This window comes from Fulmarus glacialis, unplaced genomic scaffold (assembly GCF_000690835.1).
Source record: "Fulmarus glacialis isolate BGI_N327 unplaced genomic scaffold, ASM69083v1 scaffold20453, whole genome shotgun sequence".
NCBI lineage: Eukaryota > Metazoa > Chordata > Aves > Procellariiformes > Procellariidae > Fulmarus > Fulmarus glacialis.
The window spans coordinates 670-22,529 of record NW_009202552.1 but is presented as its reverse complement, the minus strand read 5'-3'; the positions used below and the strand labels follow the sequence as shown (position 1 = coordinate 22,529).

Sequence of the window (21,860 nt, the reverse complement as noted above, 5' to 3'; positions counted from 1 at the left end):
GGGGCTGGGCTGCCCATCCCTGCGGGGCTGGCTGGTTTTCTCTCTTTCTCGTTTTCTGCCCCCAAAGAGGAACATGACCCCTTCTGTGAAATTAAATCCGAACGGGTTATTTGGCCCTGTAGGTGTCGGGCTGTCTATTCCCTTCCGTCTCATCCCGTGCCCATCTTACCTCCGAGTAAAATAGGCAAAAATCGTGTGTTTCCTTGAGGGTGGGGGAAGAGGCAGGCGGTAAAGGTAGCGTGTTTTCACCTTGGATGGATATTTAGCAACCTCCCGGGCTCAAGAAATGGTCTTGACGATGCCTCATCCGATTTCAACACTTGTTTAGTCAAATGGTCAGCGTTTACTACCCCAGGTACAGGATAGGTATGCGTGTCTGTCTAAGGAGTTCCTGTGCCTCCTGGCCTCGGAGTTGCAAATACGGGTTTGATGACAGCCGCTCTTACCTTTGTGCGAAGTAGAGGAATTAAAAACTGTTGGGAGAGCGGGAGGTAGCTGAATCCTAGCACCCTTCAAAGCAAGCAGACTAACCCTGTCATCAGTTTGAAACAAAATATTTACACTTTATTGGGAATTAATGCATCTCTTCTGTAGTTACCTTTGCACGTGAAGTTTCACTTAGCTTTAACTTGCTTCCTCTAAAGCTTCCCCTTTCTTGGGGTAAGGCTAAGAGAGTTAAGGTCAGGACTTAGGTTAGCTTTAACATGCTTTTCCTCTTTAATCTGTGCACAGTGTATATTGCATAGGTCACTTAGGTATATGATTAGAAACAGTGGATTGATTAAAATCACTGATTTTAATTGTGATTTAAGTAATAGAGTTAATCTTGTTTTGTATTTATACTGGATAAAGATGTTAGTTTGCAACTAAATATAGTCTCTCTTGTGAAATAAGCGCTTATTTTCTAGCAGTAGGAAAAGCATACCTTACTTTTACCTATTTAGGGCTCATGAGAACCCAAATATACATTTATCTAGTGAATTAGACATGCAAGACATTCAAGCAAGCTTGATACAAGTAAAATATCAAGGTGTTTAGGATAGTGACTGGAATGCAGTTAAAAAAGTGTATGAAATATCTGGAAATCTGAAAATGGTTTTCCTTTTAAACCAAAGAAATCCACTGAATAAAAGCTTGTCTAGTTCATGACTCAACATTGATTGGTTTTATTAACGGTACCCTTAACGGGTTTAGAACTAGAAGGTTTTGTAAATTCACATTTCATCTTACTTACAGATGGAGGAGGAAAACAATGAGTGCTTACTTTGAATTTGGAGAGGGTTTGGATTTTGCTTTTAAATTTGAGGGAACAATTCAGTGACTAAAACGAATAGAAGTTCTCTGTATGTGCAAGAGAGTAATGCTGTGAAATGCTTGTCCCTGCTGCTTAGCCACTGATCTCTATCACATATGCTTAATTTCTTCAAAGCTTTAGCAATAAACTTGTGCTACTTAAACTTTTTAATTTAATTTTGCTGTAATTTCGTAACATAACACACTTGAGTTATTATGAGCCTAGTATCAGCTTTTAAAACAAGTCATATTTATGCACAATTATTATTTATTTTTAGAACGTATCCAATTTTCGGTCTTAAGTCATTGTAAAGGATTTAAGAAGGAAGCTGCTTTAAATATTTGAAGTGCTCTTAAGCACAAAAAATGTATATTGTTTACCTGAAAGTATGTTATTAACAGCTTTTAAAATTTTTAGCATTTTAGTAATTGAGACTTGCAGACGTCAAATTATTCCCTTGTCTTTCCCTTCTCATACGCCAACTGAGATTTTTGCTTTTCTCTTACTGATAGAATACCTAATATGTGTGCGATCACTGCCCAAGGTATTGTATTTCATGGGCAAGTGTATTTCTTCTGGATACTTTTTTTTTCCCACTTGGGAATGTTGGAAGACAATTCAAAACCAGCCACATTCTAAAATCTGTGAATCATTGTAAATTGATTAAACTAAGAAGGTATTCCCATGTTAATTCTGTATCTTTTTAGTTGTTAATTTTTTGTGAGCTTGTGTAAAAGCTGAGGATTGTAAATAAGCTCTAAAGAAACACTATGTGGTATAATAATTTTATATATTTCATTAGTTCGTATTGTATGCCTCCCTTACATTGATATACTTTGATATGCAGTATTTGTTATTTCTGCAGTTGTGGTTATAGGTCCCAAGTGTTTTCACAGTTGCACTTCACTGTGGGAAGACAGAGCCAGATTCTTCTCAGAGATGGGTAGTGGAAGGATGAGAGGCACAAGCTGGAACATGGCAAATTCTGCCTAGATACAGGAAAAAGAAAATTACCATGAGGGTGGTGAAATACTGGAACAGGTGCCCAGAGAGGTTGTGGGATCTCCATCCTTAGAGGTGTTCAAGGCTTGACTGGACCCAGACCTGAATTAGTACGCTGCTTGGTGCACATAAAACTCGAGTGTGTATGTATATATATGAACAGGGTTTTTGACTAAAGCTGGCATGCGTATTTCATCTCGTACAGGTTTGTAGCCAGATCTTTTAAATAAAGGGGTTTCTTTGTGCTTCCTGTTACCTCCTGGATAGGCAAACTGAGAGTCTGTAGAATTTCAAGTTTGAATGAATGTAAACACTAGCCATTGAATGGGGAAAAAAGTGTAATTTTCCAGACTGAGGAAGAAGTTTCCTTCATTGAATTTGGGGGAAGGTAGAGGGAGAAGCTTAGAGGTGACTGTTGTTTTGAGGATGAAGTGCATTCCAGGCTACTCCAAACTGGAACTGTTAAAGTGCACTCCTCTTCTTAGATCTTCCCCATGGATGTCTTGGAGATCTGCTATTTCGGTGGTGATATGGTCATCCATTCTAGTAGGGCACTAAAGAGAACAGGTTTGGTGGGGGCTGTAAATACGATGTCAGGTTTTACTCTGTGGGAAACGGATTAATAGTTATTTAACAATTGTCCTGGTTTCAGCTGCGATAGAGTCAATTTTCTTCCTAGTATGGTGCTGTGTTTTGGATTTAGGATGAGAATAATGTTGATAACACACCGATGTTATAGTTGTTGCTGAGCACTGCTTAGAGTAAATCAAGGACTTTTCAGCTTCTTACACTGCCCTACCAGCGAGGAGGCTGGGGGTGCACAAGAAGCTGGGAGGGGACACACCCAGGACACCTGACCCGAACTGGCCAAAGGGATATTCCACACCATATGACATCATGCTGAACAAAAAACTGGGGGGAATTGGCCGGGGGGGCATGGCCACTGCTTGGGAACTGGCTGGGCATCGGTCAGTGAGTGGTGAGCAATTGCATTGTGCATCACTTGTTTTGTATATTCTTTTATCATTATTATTATTCTCCCTTCCTTTTCTGTCCTGTTAAACTGTCTTTATCTCAACCCACAAGTTTTACCTTTTTTCAATTCTCTCCCCCATCCTGCTGGGGGGGAGTGAGCAAATGGCTGTGTGGTGTTTAGCTGCCTGCCGGGTTAAACCACAACAACCATTAAAAATAGGAATATAGAAATATAACTAGGAATATAGAAATCTAGCTAGAAACAGTTCACATTTAATAGGAACACTAATTTCTTTAGCTCTCTTGCATTTCAAAAAATAAAACAGATGTACCAAGGTCTGCCTAAAATTCCAGTCTGACTTGAGCTCTAGCCCTCTGTCCCTTTCTGAGAAGATCCCATTTTGGAATACACCAGTCTAAGAGGTAACTGTATTTTAGTCCTGTTGAGGACGGAAGGGAGAAGGAAAAGAAGTTGGAAAACTTTGAAGTCTGAATTAATAAGGAACAGCTTTTTAAATTTTCAGTGTTTTAATATCACATACTCTTGGGTAGATAAAACACATTCTTGTTTTTGCTTGGGAGCCCTTCTCGTATTTAAAATAGGCTACAATAAATGAAATATGTAAACTTGATTTTTTCTTCCCCCCCCCCTTTAGACTACCTCAAATGTAGAAACTCTTGTATGTGGAAGAGATGGGTAAACTGTGAAATCAAATTTCATTTCGATGGGTAGTTATTGTCTGAAAGGAAGTTGAAATGAGAGGCGTTCAAATCTAAACTGTTAGAAGTCATCAGTTTTGCAGCCCTTTAATGGGGTATGTAAAGTGATACTTGCCTGACATTTTTTATGGTGAGAGGTAAATAATCACAACACAAGGTTAGTAGAGGGCACTGGTTTACTTTATTTTTTCTGCAGAAACAGGCCTGCAATGCAAATGAGTGAAGATGTTACCATGCTTCAAACTTAAGTAATAGCATGAGCTTCAGTTTGACAGGATGCTAGCTAGAAAAACAGGGTCAAGACCTGGCAGAGAAGTGTCTATGCACCCAGTGCTTTTGGTCTGTTTTTTAGAACAAGCAATTTACTTGCTTGGTGCTTAAGTTTTCAAAAATGTACTTATTTTGCAAAAGGAAATTAATGCATGCACTAAGACTGCTGTTCCTGGACAGTTCTGGTAGTTCAGTGTCTCAGACTCCTGCAACGTGCCTGATTTCTCTCTTTAGAAAGTTTAGAAGATTGAACATTGCTAAATTAGTTTATTAAAAAAAAAGGGAGGTGGTAATTTATATCTGAGTGCATGAAAAATAGAACTGCTAAAACTGTCTACATAACTGCTTTTGGAAATAACTTCTTCACTTGCCAGAATGTGACTTGTGCCATTTTTTTAATTGTATGTAAAATGTGTTTTACTAACATAAGCATATATTTGACCATGAACAGTGAGCTGTGTCTAAATTGTTTGCTGTCTTCTGGGGTGAGAGGTGGGGTCAGGCTACTGGTATCAGTGGATTCATGGCCCAAGGCTTCACTCTGCATGGGTGGAACGAAAAAAATTGTAGTGGTAAAAAAGGAGTATGTCTGATACCTCAGATTTTTTTTTTAGAGATACTCTTTTGAAAATAGACTCCTGGTTTACTGTGTTAAGAATGAGAAAGGTTTAGGTATTGCTATTTGAGAGGGAAAAAATAACATTGTGGAAAGATAATATTTTTGGAAATTAATCTGAACTCAAAGGCTTAAGCAGAGTTGTTTCCAGTGCAGTGCTCACATTTAACTTGGTAAGTTGAATCCTATCTATTCTAGAAAGGGTCACTGTAAATTAAAACATGCAAGTTCTGAAAATATTTTTAGATGACCTTGTAGCATATCACTCAGGTTAATAACTTGTTACTTTGACCTTCCTCCCCACCCCCTTTCATCTACCAAGTTGACAAGCTTATCAGGCAATTTCCTGAAAGTACGCTCTGGAGAAATATGGCATTAAAAATTCAAACAAAACATTGCAGGTGGATGAGCTGCTGTTCTTGCTATGACTAGGTGTGTGGTTGTTAAAATGATTTTAGTGTTCTTCGGGAACAATCGTGTCTTCTGTAGTGGTTTGATCTAGTTCCCAAATGCCAATTTAATTGGAGAAAAAATTATTATGTCTGTTACATATTGGTAAAAATGCACCTATTTAGGTGGAGACCAGTGTGAGAGGTGTTACAGATCTCTTCCACATTCCTTACCTACTGCTTTAAAAATCTCCCTCTTGACATTCCTTACCATAAATTCACATTTAATGTTCCCTTTATTGTGTTTATGTATAAATGAAAATAAATGGTGCCCTGAAACCTTAAGTTTGGTTAAAGTCCAACAAGTGTTACTAGCTGTGATGAACCCAGGTGCTCTGCTTCTTCAGCAGACATACTGTGGACCTTAAATCTGTGCATCATACACTGTAGGTTTTCATGGATATGGAGTATGTCCATGCACACATGTTTACAGGGGAGGTCACTCATCTTTGTTTTTTCTTAAATAAGGTGTTTCTGGGATGAATAATTCCTAGTGGAAGCATCTTATATGGGTATTTTACACCTACAGTCTACATATAAATAACATATGAGTAACTTAGTGGCTGGGTCTTCACCAGGAGTTTTATTTGAAAGTCTAAAGCGGCTTCTTTTCTTTTTTTACTCAGAACTCCCCTAAGCTCTGTTAAACACTAGTGGACAGTTACTTTATTTGTTAAAAAGCTCTTGAATTTTCATGCTAGCAATCAGAGAGAAAAGTTGGAGCTCTAGACATGTTTTATTACTGGAAGCGTGTTTTTTTGTTTTTGACTATCTTCTGTTCTTAAATTAAATGCATTTTATTTTCAGCTCAAGCTTGTGCAGATGTTCTGGCATTAGCCAAAGAAGCTAGAAAGCGAAATCTTGGTCCTCTTCATCCTTCCTTTAATGTGATAAAGATAATAAGAGAGGGACTGATGAGAAATCTTCCAGAAAACACTCACAAGTTGTCATCGGGCAGACTGTGTATTTCACTAACCAGAGTATCAGATGGTAAAAATGCATTGATATCTAATTTTAACTCTAAAGAAGAAGTTGTCCAGGTATGTTTATTTTTGGCAACTTTTAAAAGTTTCTGTAATCTTAAGTACATTTGACGTCATCCACTGGATTTCTATTTTAAACATTTTAGGATATTGTGACTTCGACAGTATTTTAAAGATGAATTCAAGCTTTATTACACTAAATTCACTTACTAGTTTTCCCGGTCAATGTATCTGCAAACTGTTTTAGTGAGTAGGTGGGAGGGATCAATCTTAAAAAGGATAAATGCCTTTAAAGTGCAGTGTATCTAATGAAACAATATCCTTAATGAATAAGAATCTTCTTAAGGTCGTTCTTATAAAAGCAGTGATCAAGAAACAATCAAAAATAGCTTTTTAAAATTCTTAGTGACAAAGCTAGTTTAATGGGATCCCAGAATGTTGATATTTGTGTCCCCAGTTAGTTACTTTGGTTACTCAGAAAATGTGCTTGAGTGAATGATCATAAACTTTTCCTTGCTAATTAGCATTTCCAGAAATGGTCTTTTAGTGAGTCGTACCATTTTTTTAGATGGACTGTGGTTACATTCCAAAAAAGAAATGTGGAATACCCTCAACCTGTTTAAAATAATGCTTGATAATACCCTTTCCTCCCCTCCCCCCCTTCTTTTTATTCAAGTGTTCTTGCTGGGGATTTTTTTGGTTGCTTGGTTGCTTTTTGCTAACATCTAAAGAGCTAAAGATAAATGATAATTGCAATAATAGAACAGTTACCATTTAATTTATATGGTCTCATTTTCCTACAGGCTTTAATCTGTAGTTCATTTGTCCCTATTTATTGTGGCCTAATTCCACCGTCCTTTAGAGGTGTGGTAAGTCTCTATTGTTAAGATCTAAAAATAGCTCTAGCTATTCTGAAAATATTAAGAGACAATGTATATTTTTTTTTTATTATCCTACTATAAAATAAATACCTTCATCATAGCTTCTAGTACTGTAGCTGTATGTTACAACTTTTCAAAAAAGCAAGGAAATACTAAATGTGTGGAAGATCTGTTATGTATATTTCTTCTCCACCCTGCAAAACACACACACATGCGCTCTCTTGCTCTTAAATTTCTTGCTTGCTGAATACTGCAAAATACTGCTTGCTTCTTGCAGTACTTAAAGAAGGTATTCTAAGCTAGCAAGTATTTAACTTAAGGATAAATATTGAAGAAAGTGATGCTTGTTCACCTGCACAAATTTATAGGAAGGGTCACTTACACTTGTTTATTTAAAAAAAAAAAAAAAATTTGTAAGATAGTTTATTGTATATCTTTGTGTTCTTGCTGTAGGTAGATCTGCCTTAAAACTGGATTAAAGTTCCATGTTCAGTTAGATATAAATAAAGCTTTTTAATGTCTTCTGTCATTTGTATTCAGTGTAAGAAAGGTTGCTTTTTAAAGGTAAAGTGTCAGTATTTTAGTCTGTTCTATTACTTCAGAGGAACTGTTGGTTACAAAAGCTCTTAATACTTAATGGCTATACTGTGTTTTCTAAAATCCCCCATTAAAGGGGCAACAACTGTGGAAAAGTTAGTATAGTTTGTTGTAGGTGTTTTGATTAACAGGTCTGGAAGCAGACATGCATTTCAAATCAAGGCAGTGACATTTGTGGCTTTTTGTTATAGTGTTGTATTAACTTGCATTTGCTTTTCTTCCAACTTGTGCTCCTTACACAAGGAGAGGGGAAGAATATTGAAAGAAAACTCAAAACATCTTTAACAGCGGTTGATTACAGACTGTTCTCAAGGCAATTTGGAAGTGCTAAAAGGTCAAGGATAGACACGAAGCATATTTTCTTTTTCATGCTGAAATTTAAGCAAAAGTCATTAGAACTGTATAGGGATTTTTCTTTATCTGTACTTCTAAACCTTGTATGTCTCCTTAAACTCTTACAGATTAAAGGTGTTATGAAAACAGGACGTTGGACTGAATCCAAGGTTTAGGTGGATCCAGGCTAATCTGGCTATTCGGTTCTTGTCACCAGACAACAATGTTATTTTAAAAGGCTTAGTTCAGAGTACAAAAACATACAAGTGATGCTTTATTTGGTCCTATTTTGAGGGAAGGGGAAGGAAGGAATCATTGCATCCTTTTGACCTTTGCAATTATTTTGATATGATTTTAATGCTTAGGAGGCATTTTTGATGTAACTTGGTAAGAATACCACAGTTGCGTATGCTTGGCATGATTCCTGTAGGGCTTAAACCCAGTAGAATGTCAAGTATGGAAACTTTGTAGCATCTTGCTGTTTACTGGCTTGGTGCTTCATGCATGCGTACTTTAAAACAAAGACTTAAGGATAACTTTTAATAGGTATATCTAATTGCCAGTTGTGAAGCTTTTGGGTGTGGTGGGTTTTGTTCGGGTTTTTTTACCCCTTTCAGGTTTTACATTAAAAAATTACTAGGGAGAACAGATAGGGAGAAACTCGAAATAATTAAAACCATTTACCTCTGTAGAACAGTGACTCAGATGCATGCTTCCACCTTTAAATAATTTCATGAGAAGGCTGCATGCTATGGCTCCTCCTTTGCCAAACCTGTTGTATTGTACTTGATACTTCCACAAAGGACTTGGTGATTGCATGTGTACTTTAGTGATTGCATTATACACCTATAGGAAGTTTGTCAGTAGCTGCATGCTGCTGGGTCTAAAGAGTGTCCAAGAAAGGTGACAGTTAGGAACAGGCTGCTCTAGAAGAGTTCAATAAATCGCTCTGAACTTTCATCTTCCTAATTCCAAATTTGTTTCTCAGAATGGTCAGGGAGTGGTCATCAAGGCAGATGAAACTGATAATCCAGGTTGCTCCTGCTCAAATCACCTGCTTTGTTAACATTTACATTTTACAAGGACCTACAGGTTATGTCTGTTGCCTAGTTAGGAAGAAGGAAAACACAGCTACTAAACGAGCAAAGCTGGTGGTCTTTTGCCACTGTCAGAACGAACTAGCTACAGTTGGCCCCACTGAAAAGATGGCTGTTGTGAGCAAGTGGAGGAGTTGTCTTTAGCCATAGCATAGATTGGTTACCCCAATACAGAACTCTCCAGTTCTTGGATCTTAAAATGTCTGAGATGGTGATACAGAAATGGGCAATTCAACATGAAGAAGATAAAAGCATAACCTAGAACAGCTTCTAAACTTGCGTTCAAAGCAGAATAGATATCCATGACTGTCGGCAGGGTTTCTGAAGCATTGCCCATTTTTACTTGCTGTTTCTTTATGTGCAAATATTTTTGATGCTTTTATATCAAATTCTAACTACTAAGAGTAATTTTAAGTTGCTCTGATTCTAACTGAACGGTTTAGTATCACGGAACTTGAGCTTTGAAGTGTAGAGCTATTCTTTTACTCGTATTCCTTCTAAAGAAGTATCCCGGTAGCTCTTTGGTTGATGTTGTCCTTTGAGGAAGAGGAGACAGCTGTGCTACTTTTTCTCTGCATGTTGTGTAGGATTATGATCTTTAAAATGGACTTGCTCTTTCTTAAACATACAGAAAAATCCCAAATAGAATACTCTTAGGCTACCCATGTAACTATAGGTAGGAATGTTTTTTAACTGGCATTAGAGGACAAAGTATGCTATTCAAAATGTTTAGCCCAGGAGCATAGGCAGAGACTGTTCTGTTACAGTCTTAAATGCTGTTTAATTCTTGCATGGGAAATCTGCTAGTTAGAAATTCTCAGCCTTTGAGACTTCTTATTTCTGTTAATTTTTGTAGCGCTATGTGGATGGAGGAATCAGTGACAACTTGCCTCACTATGAATCTAAGAATACCATCACAGTTTCGCCTTTCGCTGGGGAGTGTGATATCTGTCCAAAGGGGAGTTCTGCCAACTTTCATGAAATGAATGTGACCAACACAAGCATTCAGCTCAGTTTGGGGAACCTTTATCGTTTAACACAAGCGCTCTTTCCACCAGAACCTAAGGTAAGTCACTGCCTTCATGTAGTTACTAAAACATCTTTCCATAGAAAAGCCTTGCTTTTGCAGAAAGCTGCAGTAATCTTGGCATTTCATCTAGTCATATAAACTTTTCTGGTGACATTTCTCTTCTTGTTTCTATTTTTTTCATAGTTTGTCTTCATTCTCCTTATTTTTAGTCTCTCAGACTAAAAATGCATGTTCTGCTATTGGCTTTCAATTTATTTGGGAATTAGCACAGGATTCTATCATAAAATCAACATTGGTAAATTAATAACTGTCAGTTTGTAGTCCGTTCATGTTTACCTGCTAACCAGGTCCTTCAGAACTTAGAAGAAGTTCTAAAGCTTCATGGTTTTGTGAAGTTCTCAACTAATACTTCATGCAGGCAAGTTGCCTGTAAACTTTGCTAAGTGCTGTTAATTGCAGATCCGATGAGGGAAATGCTCTTGAATTGCTGTTGTGGAAGCTGAAAAAATGAAAACAGACTTTGCCAATTGGCTTGGGATATACTACAGAGGAGAAGTAGTGTTCCTGACTGCTATAGATATTTTTTTTTAATCGAGCGCTTTTTGACCACTTGAAGAAAAATGTTAAATTCTACTTATGTAGGCTTTAATTTTTTTTAATTTTTTTTTTTGTCTAGGACTACTGTGTAGGTGAGCTGGTGTTGCATCTGGTGAAAGATGTTTTCATATGGAAGACTAAGTCTGAGTTTGAGCATGAGAATTGCACAGCTGACTTTTCATAGTTTTGGGAAGTGGGAAGCACTGGGAGGGAAGGAGGGGAATTGGCATACTCCAAGCCATCCTGTCTCATTGTTGCTTGCATCTGCTGAAAGGCTAGTCAAAGAAACAAAAGGGGAAGAAATTCTTGCAAACTGTCCTTAGAATGCTGTCCTTTTAGGTGAATAATTCAGTGCATCTGTAATAGCTGAAAGATATGTTCATGTATGCGTGATCACGTATGCATCATCACAGTAGGCATATTAACCTGAATCTATTGAATTATAGCAATTGTTAATGTAAATATTTCTTACAAGAATAGAGGGTGGATGGAAGTGGCTTTTCATTCTGCAAACTGTTGATCTTAAGTTGAATCTCCTTTTATTTGTCCGACTCATTTACCCTATGCTTGCAGGTACTAGGAGAGATCTGTGAACAAGGATATTCAGATGCTCTTAAGTTCTTGAGAGAGAATGGTATGTTACTTGTGGATAATTATTGATGATGTGGTCTTAACCTGAGTTTAAAAAAGAAAAAGGGTGCGGTGGTTGTATGTAGCTAAGAAGGGGCTAAGTCTTTGAGGTTTTTGAAGGGATCATGGTAAGTTTAGTTCTCGTAGAAATCACATAGTTGTAGTAACTATTCGCCTGAGGTAAGTTTTGCTGGCACACAAAATTGAACTTTTGGGTTTTTGTCAAATTTGTGTGAAGTGAATGTTAAGGTATTGTTAAGTGAAATTACCAAAAAATTCCAATTCTAGGGAAATCCTATTATTGGTTTCTTTTGTGTTAATCGTGAAGGATAGGAATAGGCTATTGTTTCCCTCTCCTGTGAAACCTGTTTCTTCTTATCACCTCCCTTCTGCTATCATCCAAGTGAATTTCTAGGTAAAGCCTTATAATCCAGAACTGGGAGCTGGCTAACAACGATATAAACTCAGTCACAGTCAAATCCTTAGTCTGTATCATGAAAGACTTCAGAAGAAGATGACTTGTAATGTAGCAGTTGTTGAGATCCAGATAAGTTTAGGAAGAAGAATTGAAAGTTGCTCTGCTCTATCCCTAGCATTCCAGTAACATATTCTATATTAATGTTATGGTGCTGCACACTTGGAGACAAACTGGTTAAAGACAGTAACTTGATATTAGCATGAAGTTAACCATATATTAAATATGCTTAGCCCGTGTAGTCTTTGGATGGAGAAGCAAATTGGTACTGGGTTGGATTAGAGGCATGGAAACTGAAATGTGATGTTTGCACTATTACAGATAGTACCAGCTGCAGTATTGTAATGCAGTTATAGATTGACGTGTTCACTGCTTATACTCTGTTATAACTAAACATTAAGCATTCACGTTTTCTTGGAACAATTTTCTTCACTGTTAAAGAATGTCACAGTTCTGCTTAAGAGTTTCATTTTCTAGTAATATTACTAAATACTTAATGAGAGTCCTGCTTTATACCTTTTACCAGGTGATTAAAAGCACAAATTTTACAAAGAGCCTATAATTTGTGGTTGTCTGTGCTAAGACGGGTTCCATTGCTGTACTGCACCCACAAGTTTCCTGTGTGCTTGTTTCCATCTGACACTAATATCTGAGATTCCTTGGAGCTCTTCCTTGGTGTCTTTCCCCCGTGTCCTCTGTGTATTGCACTATTGTCCTCCTTTTCACACTGCTGATCCTGTGATCACCTTTGTTCTTATTCTGTCACAGGTTTGTCTTGCTTCAAGCTTAATCACTGATAATTACAACGTTTCCAACTAATTCATTATGCATCTCCTTTCTTGTTAAGTTATTTCAACTGTAGGAGTTAATTTTTTTCCCCCCATCTGTAGCACTTCAGATAACCTTTTTTTGCTAAATTCGCTCTATATTCTTCTGGCATTTGTCTTTTAGGAGTAATTGTAAGTAGGGTACAGATTTTGTTGTATGTGGGTATGGATCCTAGTCAAATTTGGTAGTCTTTATTCATAAATAACTTCGTAACTATTTTCTGGAAACCAAGTATAAATACCCTTCTTGTGTTTTTCATTTTGTGGTCATTATCTAGTGCTTTTTTCTAAGGTAATTACAGTGCTATTTCTTAATTTGCACCAGTTTTGCAAGGCAACCAATGTTAATTTAGATCTGTACTTTGGATATATCTTAAAGCAATATTGTACCCTACTTGCTTTCCTTCTCCACCCTGTTGTAGCAATGCCTCAAAGTACTCATGTGATACCTGGCCATGTCAAATTTCCCAAATGTCCGATGTGTTTTAGGTGTTTTCTTTCAAATAAATATTAAATCAGGTTTTTTTCCTCTCCTTTAAATCATTTGCTTTCTTGCTGGAAAACAACTTTGGTAAATGACTGTGTGTTTCCAGTGCAGTTTCAGTTAATTGTTCACTTTTTCCTTTTCTTTAGAACATGTTTTAAAGTTAGACCTAAACCTGCAAAAGGGTATTCATCAGTGTGATTAAACGTTTGCGGGATTGTAAGAGCAAGTGTGTTTGACATTGGGTAGATAATGTTCCCTCAGGATAGGTCTTTGTCCAGATACACAGACTACAGGTACTGTACAGGTACTCTGAAGACACGTGGATCAAGCCTAAGTGGAAGCTCTTGACTCTTTCAGGTATTCTGAATGACGCAATTTATATCCACTTGTCCTTCTCAAAAAGAAATCCTCATGAGGCTGCACAACACGTTGACCATATGAAGAAAAAAATATTGACAGAAAATAACAGAGTAGAAACTTTGAAAGTGGAAGTACTTAATAACCAGCTGAAGCAAAATCCATGGCCTTTGGAGAAGAGCATATTTGAGAGTCTACCTCCTAGACTCCGTAAAGGTACATGCTTCAGTCTGTTTCCTGTAAATTTGAATGGCAAACTTTGATTTATTTTTTTCCCTGCTTACTCTTACGATTTGCATAAGATGCTTTTTATTTAATCTTATAACTGCCTATGGTATTAGAGACTAGCTCAACCCAAAAAAGTTCTTTAAATTCTTATTAAATGTGAACATGTACATTTTGATTTAGCTACAGAAGTAAGATTGAAGCAGGAGGAAGAAGCTACTTTAAACATTGCAAAGTTGTGAATTGAATTCTCATTTGGTTTTGGATAAACTTTGTATATGCACAGTATTTTTGTAAGCATGTATTTCACACCAAAGTTGAACCTCAAGTCCAAACTCTGGTTATCTCCATCTTATTCTTAAAACAGCCTTCTGTAGATTTCTAATTCTCTGGCTTTCCTGTCTTTTTAATAAGCTGTTAATAGACAAACCACTTGTGATATTTCTTTAATCTATAACTTTTACCTAGTTTTTTTTGTGGATGCTGATAGGTGTTTTCAAGATCTGAAGTTTGTGATGCCAGTGACCTAGGAGAACAACTGGAATATGCGGAACTCTAGAATTTAAACAAATTCCTTAGAGTTATAGAGTCTCTAACAAGACAGGAATGCTATCTAAAATACAGAAGTATTTTTGGAGAGGTGAACTTTACATTCTGTTATTATAAATTAATTCTTAGACTTACTGCTTAAAAGTTCTGGGTAATGCCTTTTGTCCCTATGGTATGAGTCTGTGTTTCCTGTATTTTAAAATAGCATAGAGAAGGTTTATGGTAAGAGTGCCTTGAGATTAATTCTGTCATTTTCTATCTGAGCCTTATTCAGTAACACTTGATAATGTTGACTGAAGATTACCAAACTTTGAGCAAATTATTTAAACTGTTTTCAAATAGTCTAACATCTTTTTCAAAAATAATTATTCTTAAGCACTGCAGGAAGCTTGTAAAGAACAGAATGGATTCTGCGCTCAGTTCTCTAAACTCTTCCCAATGCGGGTGATATCCTATCTGATGCTACCGTATACACTACCAGTGGAGTCCGCTTACTCTGTTGCTTTACGGTAAGGAACTTTTAATGAACCATTTTAGAATGATTATACTTTTGGAAATTTACTCACTGAGAGCTTATTCAGTGTTGTAGGCATTCTGGTACTCTAGAATTCCGTGGTAACTGTCCAAAGACCATTATTTCTAGCTACATAATGCATCCTTCTAAAGCCTTTATAGTGTAAGGCTAGATAAATAAACATATTAAGACGATTCCTAAACAATTTGCTCTTATTTCTAGTAGCTGTCTCGTAATTGCTTGAAAGAAGCACCGTTAATTGTGTTTTCCAGAAGCACATTCTGTATTACTATTGCTATATTCTGCAGTGGTATCTGAACTCTATCCAGATAGTTCTTGTGATTTAGCTTCTTTCTGAAGTCAGGAGTGAAATCCAGTGTTTACTCACCATATAACTTTTCTTACCAGGTTTGTTTAGGTTGACTGAAAGTTGTGCTCTTGAAACAGGGCTTAATTTTATAAGTTTTTCAATTCTTGTAAAGGAGAAATTATGCTAAATGAATGCACCATGAACCCTAAGCTTTGTGCTTGCTTAAGAGAATTCCAGTCCTTGAGCAGCAGATGTCATTACTATCTTTAGAAAATACTTGAAAAATCAAATGTGCTGTAAGTGGAACCACATAGAACTCCAGTAAAATATTTTGTTTCTGTGCCATTTAATGTGGCACATCTGTGCCATTTTTTGGTGGATGGGGAAGAAACAAGTTTCAACAGAATCTTTGTGTGAGTTTTTCCCCCCTCGTCCCCCTCTGGTGTAGCTGACTTCTGTTAAGAGCATCATAAGGAAAAAAATACGTTTGTGACATTGTTCTGTTTCTGCCTTCTATGTGTTCTTCCATTGTGCTTTTCTTTTGTTCTTCTTTCTTCTTCCACCTAACTTTGAACTTTAGTTCCTACCACACAGAAAGAGGTCTTGGAGACAGGAGTATTTTGCAGGCTTCCTAAATGTTGGTTACAGGGTGTAGAATGCACATACTGGTCAGCCACTCAGCATAGATCAGAGATGCAGTGGTCTGTGCTGCCCGTTTTTTCTTAGCTTGTAGAAAAGAGATGAGTGGGCTAGATGGGAATTCAGGAAGGTTGGGAAGAACTGGAGACCTTGGTGGGGGAATTAACTTGGGGAGAATGAAAGCTGTGTGATTTTGTTGGATGTTGGACATGGTACGTAAAAAATATAACGCAGGCTAGATCTACTGCTTACAAAACAATTGTATTTTGGTTTTGATTGTAGGTTAGTGAACTGGTTTCCTGACATGCCTGCTGATGTTCGATGGATGCAAGAACAGCTTTGTCGGGTTGCTGGTACAGTTTATTCCCAGGCTAAAAGGAAGCTGTTCTGTACATCCAGGTAAAGTGGAGTGCTGCTGCATGCAAATGATGCATTTTTAGAAATTCTCTCTCTCTCTGGTCAGAGCTTCAAGTACTAACAAGTTTCTCTCTTAAAACAGGATTTAATAATTTCCTCAAAGGTTACATAAAACAGTTCTCACTGCTTCTAATCCTTAGCATTGTTTCTTAAGTATATTTTCTGGTGCTTCTTGTTTATAAATGATCAATGACTGCTACATATTGTAGATGAAGAGGCGTTGTCTTTTGGTAGGCTTACCCTTTTTTCGGGAGAGGGGTGGGTTATGGAGCAGGCATTGGACTGAGAACGGAGACCTTGTTTGTTCTCTGCTCCACAGTAGCTAGAGCAATCAGGAAGAAAAGAGGTGGAAAAGGTTGCTCAAGATGTTCTAAGTCAGATGTAGCAGGTAGGAACTGGAAAACATTGGGAGAAAGACTAGATTCTTAGGAATCTGGATAGGAAAGGTTGTAAGAGTTAAAAAGTAGATGAATATGAAGGTCGGTCTTGTAAGATAGTTGGGAATAATTAAAATAAGACACATACGGAAAATTTTCAGGAACCTCTGTTTCCATGGAAGAGAAACCTCTACTCTAACCTGGTTGTAACTAGGTTCCTTATGCTTCCCTTACTAAGCTGGTGTGAGATGTAGCCTTTCAGACCCTTTACTTCTGTTATATTTTGTAGCACTGTGTATGGAGGAATCGGTGACAACTCACCTCAGTATGAATCTAAGAATACCATTACTGTTTCACTTTTTGCTGGGGAGTGTAGTATTTGCCCAAGGAGCTCTGCAAACTTTCACAAAATGAATATGACAAATATTCAGCTTAGATTTTCTTGCTAAATAATGGAGTTGCTGCTGGAACAGTGTTGCACAGCCATGTCAAGAGTAGTGCTATAAGTAGAGAAACATAGGCTGTCTCGGAGGTCCAAATGCTTGTAAGTATGAAGTCCCCTAAGATTTGGTCTGAAAAAGCATAAATCCAGACTTCAGCAGAGTAGGTCATATCTATTTTATTGTATTTTTTCTGATGATTGTCTCAACTCCTGAAGTTGCTGGGTAGGAGGTAGAAGAAGAGGGAGAGAAGTTAGCCTGAAAAGCTATTAGGAGTGAAGAAAATTCTTAAATGCTTCATAAAAGCTTCCAAGAGATAGCTGTAGCCCTGGAGACTCCTAACTGCAGCAGTTATTTCAATTAAAGCATTGCCATGTTCTATATACAGCACACTTTTAAATTAAAACGAAAAATACGCTTTTATTCGAGCCAAGAGTTCTTGAGCTTTTGTCTTCCTGTTTTTAGTAAAAAAGTTAGATAAGGAGGAAGATCAAAGATGCTTTTTTTTGCCTTGGCAATGCTATGCACTGACCCATCAGAAATGCAGGTTTGATATGTCTGAGAAGAACTGCTTGATCCTACTTTCTTATGATAAGTTTTGCCAGGTTCTGGATTGGCATCGTGAAAGATCAGATTGATATGCTCCATCCCTTAGAAGTACAGAGTAGTCAAACTTACTGTTAAAGGTTCTGGCTTAATGGAAAACTTAATGAGGTTGAAGCTTGGGTTTCCTTCCCCCTTTGGAAGTATTAAATGGTGGCTTTAATATTAGGTTGTAAAGATATTTTCTTTTTACAATATTCAGTTTTATCCAGAATTCAGAAGCATTTAATTCCTGTATGCAAATAGCCTCTCTTCTCCCTTTCTGAAATCAGTTAAAGCCTTTTCATGTATAACACTAGTTGGCTTTTGAGGCCATCTATCTGGGCAGAAGTGTAGTTCTTGGTAGGTATTTGCTATCATCCTACTGTCATCTCTTCAGTTATTTGATACCATATGTAATTCAGTGTTCTTTTTTCCTTCTTCTCTTAATGATATTTCTGATTCCTTTCCACAATAAATTTGGGTATAGTCATCCTCCTGCTTTTACCCTTATTTAGCAGCTTCTTGATGTTGCTTATAATCCAGCCTTACCAATCATGAGACTCTGAAAGGGGCGTTCGGAAGGCACAACATCATGGGACTGTCTCAGGTCTAACTCCTCAGAGGGGTTATTGAGTCATGATTAATCAGAAACATTGTTTCTCTTCTTGTGGAAAGAGAAGCTCTTGGCCATAAAACAGAACATGGTGGTCATGTGGCTTTTGCTGTATGCTTTTATGCTGTCTTCAGGGTGATCAGCTCCCACTGAACTGTTTACACTGTCAAACTTAGAAGTTTTCTGAAGCCTTCCTTTAAGTGAATTCACTTTTCAGGCAGCTAGGTCCCAAGGCTCTATGTGCAGAATCCTGGATTGTATTCTACAGATGACTATGGGCTTGTACTTTGTTTCAGCATCCACCAAGAACCTATTGCTGCTTTTGCAGAAAGTAATCCCCCCCCACCTTTTTTTACGTTCTTCCCCTTATGTCATCAGATCTAGCTTCTGTTTTGGAATCAAACTTAAATCTTACAAAAAATTTGCGCTGTTTGAAGTTTGAAAATCCTTTTAGAAAACCTGACTTGGTGGATGGTATCTTCTAGTGCACCTAAACTTCAGGTATAGAAACTGGTGTTGAAGTGTGTGTGTATGGCAAGTTGGGTTTTTTCGTGTGTGAGAGGGGGTGTTGTGGGTTGTTCTGGGTTTTTTTTTCCCAAAAGCACCGCAAGAGAGGAGAGAGAACTTTAAAGAAAAAACTGGGTACTCTTGGTGACAACTTCAGTTTCCTGTTTCTCAAATTGGAAAAGACTAACCTGGTGATTCAGGTGCTGTTTTAGAGTGTAGGAAAGTTCTGTTCCAGTTGCTCAGGTTGGTGATAATTAGCTGGTTGTAAAGTGGAATGCAGAGATGGCATTTGGGAAGTTGAACAACTGTATTTGCTACTCAACTCGTAAATGTTGAGACTATTCTTGTTAATGTTCAGTTAGTGCTGTGATTAGTAAATCAGTAAATATTCCAAGTGGATAGCTGGGGGAGATCAGGACTATTTAAGAGGTAATGTACAAACTGGGTCTGCCCTTCTGAGCTCATCGGTGTGACTTTTAGTGTAACTATTTTATATCTACTTCTGAGGACAACACATAATGGCAGAGTGCCCCTCTTTTAGATATGATCGTTTCAAGATCCTTTTCCTGTTGTCCCATATTCTAACTCACTAAATGCATTTTGAATTAACTGTTTTCCTCTAGTGTTCTTCCTTATATGAAGATTCCCTGTCAGACATCTGAATAGTAGTAGAAATGTCATTGAAACACTAATAATCTTTTTCTTTTTTCTTTTTTTTTTAACAGGAAGGACAATTATGCATCACTAAGAAAATGTCAAACTGTCCCATCTACTATGGAATTTCATTCTTCATACTGCCACCTTAAAATGCCTCACTCTTCTGCAGACCTTGAAACCTGGCTCTGGGAATCTTCACGCTTTGTGCACTCAGCTATGAAAAATGCTTCTGCTAACATGCAGGAGCATTCACACTTAAACTCCTTTCCTAATTTTTTCCCAAATTCTGATGAGTCTGGGTTGGAAATAGATTTTGACTCTTCCTCAGAGACAAGTTTCCAAACCGCTCCAGAGTATTAATTTGGAAGTAGATTCCAGAGTTTCCAAAATTCCAATTTGGCAGAGAAATTTAAATCCTAAAGGACTAAAGATCACTTTGTTTATTGCCAATAAGTCTTGGAAAATTATTTGTTTACAGCTTCCTGACAAATCTGCCTTGGGAATTCTACTGTTTTAAGGATTATAAAAACAGTGGCTGCTACACTAAGTAACAGACTATAATTCTGTCGAATTACCAGCTCAATCAACTGTAGTAAGACTTATAATAAACAGTGTCTCTCTGGAAGTAAATTTAAAAAAAAAAAAAATCTACTTTCAGCATACAAATGTAAATTCTGTAAACAGATTGTTAGACAAAAGCACAGATAACACACTTTTTAAAAATACAATTCTTAACAATAGTATGTGTTAGGATTACTTTTATAGCACTTAAATGAAATTGGACTTTTACTTCATAAAGGGAAGTATACAAATGAGCTTTTTAGTGGCCTCCAGTGTCCGTTTGCCTTATGTTTAAACATACTGTTGTGTTTATGGAAAAGTTGTCTGCATGAGATACTGTGGGAACAGTATTATTCTAGATTGTTGTATGTATTCCACAGTTCATATTACTTCTCCTCTATGGCTCTTTCCTTTTTTTCCCTCTTCAAATACTTCAAGGGAAAAAGACATAAGAAATGGGACGCATTCACCTGAAGTGTAAACAGGTACAGTTTTCAGTGATTTCAGAGGACTTTTTTTTGTACTTAATAAGGGCTTAATACTTGACTAAGTATTGAAAAGGAGGTGAAATAGTGACTGTGATTAGTAGCAAACAGTACTTTGAGAAGGTGTAAAACTTCACAGAAGATGTTAACAAAAATCAACATATAGCAAGTGGTGAATGATGTTTAGGTTGTCTCTCTAATTGCTGCCCAATCATTCTTGATTTTTTTCACCTCCAACTTGAGAGAAAGGAGAGAAGAAAAAAAGGGGTCCCTCCTGTCTGTGAGGTGTGATAACCCAAAGGAATTTTTCCAAGACTGATTGTTAGAAGAAACAAACATGTAATATCCAAGGAGCTGTGCAAAGGTCTCAAATAATGGGTTGAAAGTCAGCCAAATCATATCTGCATTGAGCGATGAGCATTTTAAACACTTTCCGCTACAAAGGTTCTGCATAATTTTAATAAAGACAACATATTACTGTATGAATACATCAGGAGAAGTAAATAACTGTTAAGATTAACTACTCTTTTGATGTTTTGTTATCATGTGTTGTACAATTTTTTTAAAGTAGAAGGAAACAATGATGGTTTTAAAGTTGAGTTTGCGCATGTGTTTGGGGGCAGGCATGTGACATTTGAAAGCTTCTCATTCAAGAATGTGAATTCTGTGCGACTTGGGTGCAGCCCAAGGAAGAGGTTGTAGACGCTGACTGAGAGCATCTTGTACAAGGAGAAGCAGCGATTAGATTGTGATGCTCAGGAGAGGCAACTTTGGAGTGTGAACTTTGGTATCCAGAAAGCTGTCAAATAGCAAAATGTAGCATTTCTGAATTGGATCAGCCTTTAAGCAGTTTCTCAGTTGTGATTTCCCTAAGCTTGAAGTGCTAAATTTTACAGCATTAGAACTGATTATAGAATGGTGGGGGACAGGGGAGAAAGTGTCAAGCTATCCATATCCACCCTACAGAAGAGTGGTGCTATTTTACTTCAACTCTTTTGTTCATTTCTTCTGTATATATATCTTCAAATTTGCAAGAAAAGTTGGAAATGTTACTCTAACTACAATTGAAAGATACAAGATTTGTTTTATATTGTCTTTATTTATAACTTTAAACTTTCTATAATTTAATTTTATAATGTTCTGCACTATCCATATCCACCCTACAGAAGAGTGGTGCTATTTTACTTCAACTCTTTTGTTCATTTCTTCTGTATATATATCTTCAAATTTGCAAGAAAAGTTGGAAATGTTACTCTAACTACAATTGAAAGATACAAGATTTGTTTTATATTGTCTTTATTTATAACTTTAAACTTTCTATAATTTAATTTTATAATGTTCTGCAAAACGTGGGTTTTAGC

General features: G+C 37.0%; 1 protein-coding gene across 1 annotated transcript; it reads left to right on the top strand.

Annotated features, from left to right (window-relative positions):
• Window positions 1–6,117: 6,117 nt before the first annotated feature.
• On the top strand, window positions 6,118–20,041 carry LOC104074271 (patatin-like phospholipase domain-containing protein 2; the record flags this gene model as incomplete). Its single annotated transcript, XM_009574334.1, has 8 exons — window positions 6,118–6,366; window positions 7,113–7,178; window positions 10,074–10,283; window positions 11,418–11,478; window positions 13,621–13,836; window positions 14,771–14,903; window positions 16,140–16,256; window positions 19,522–20,041. Coding segments are annotated over 8 exons (1,344 nt in total), but the record flags the coding sequence as incomplete, so codon positions are not given.
• Window positions 20,042–21,860: the final 1,819 nt, after the last annotated feature.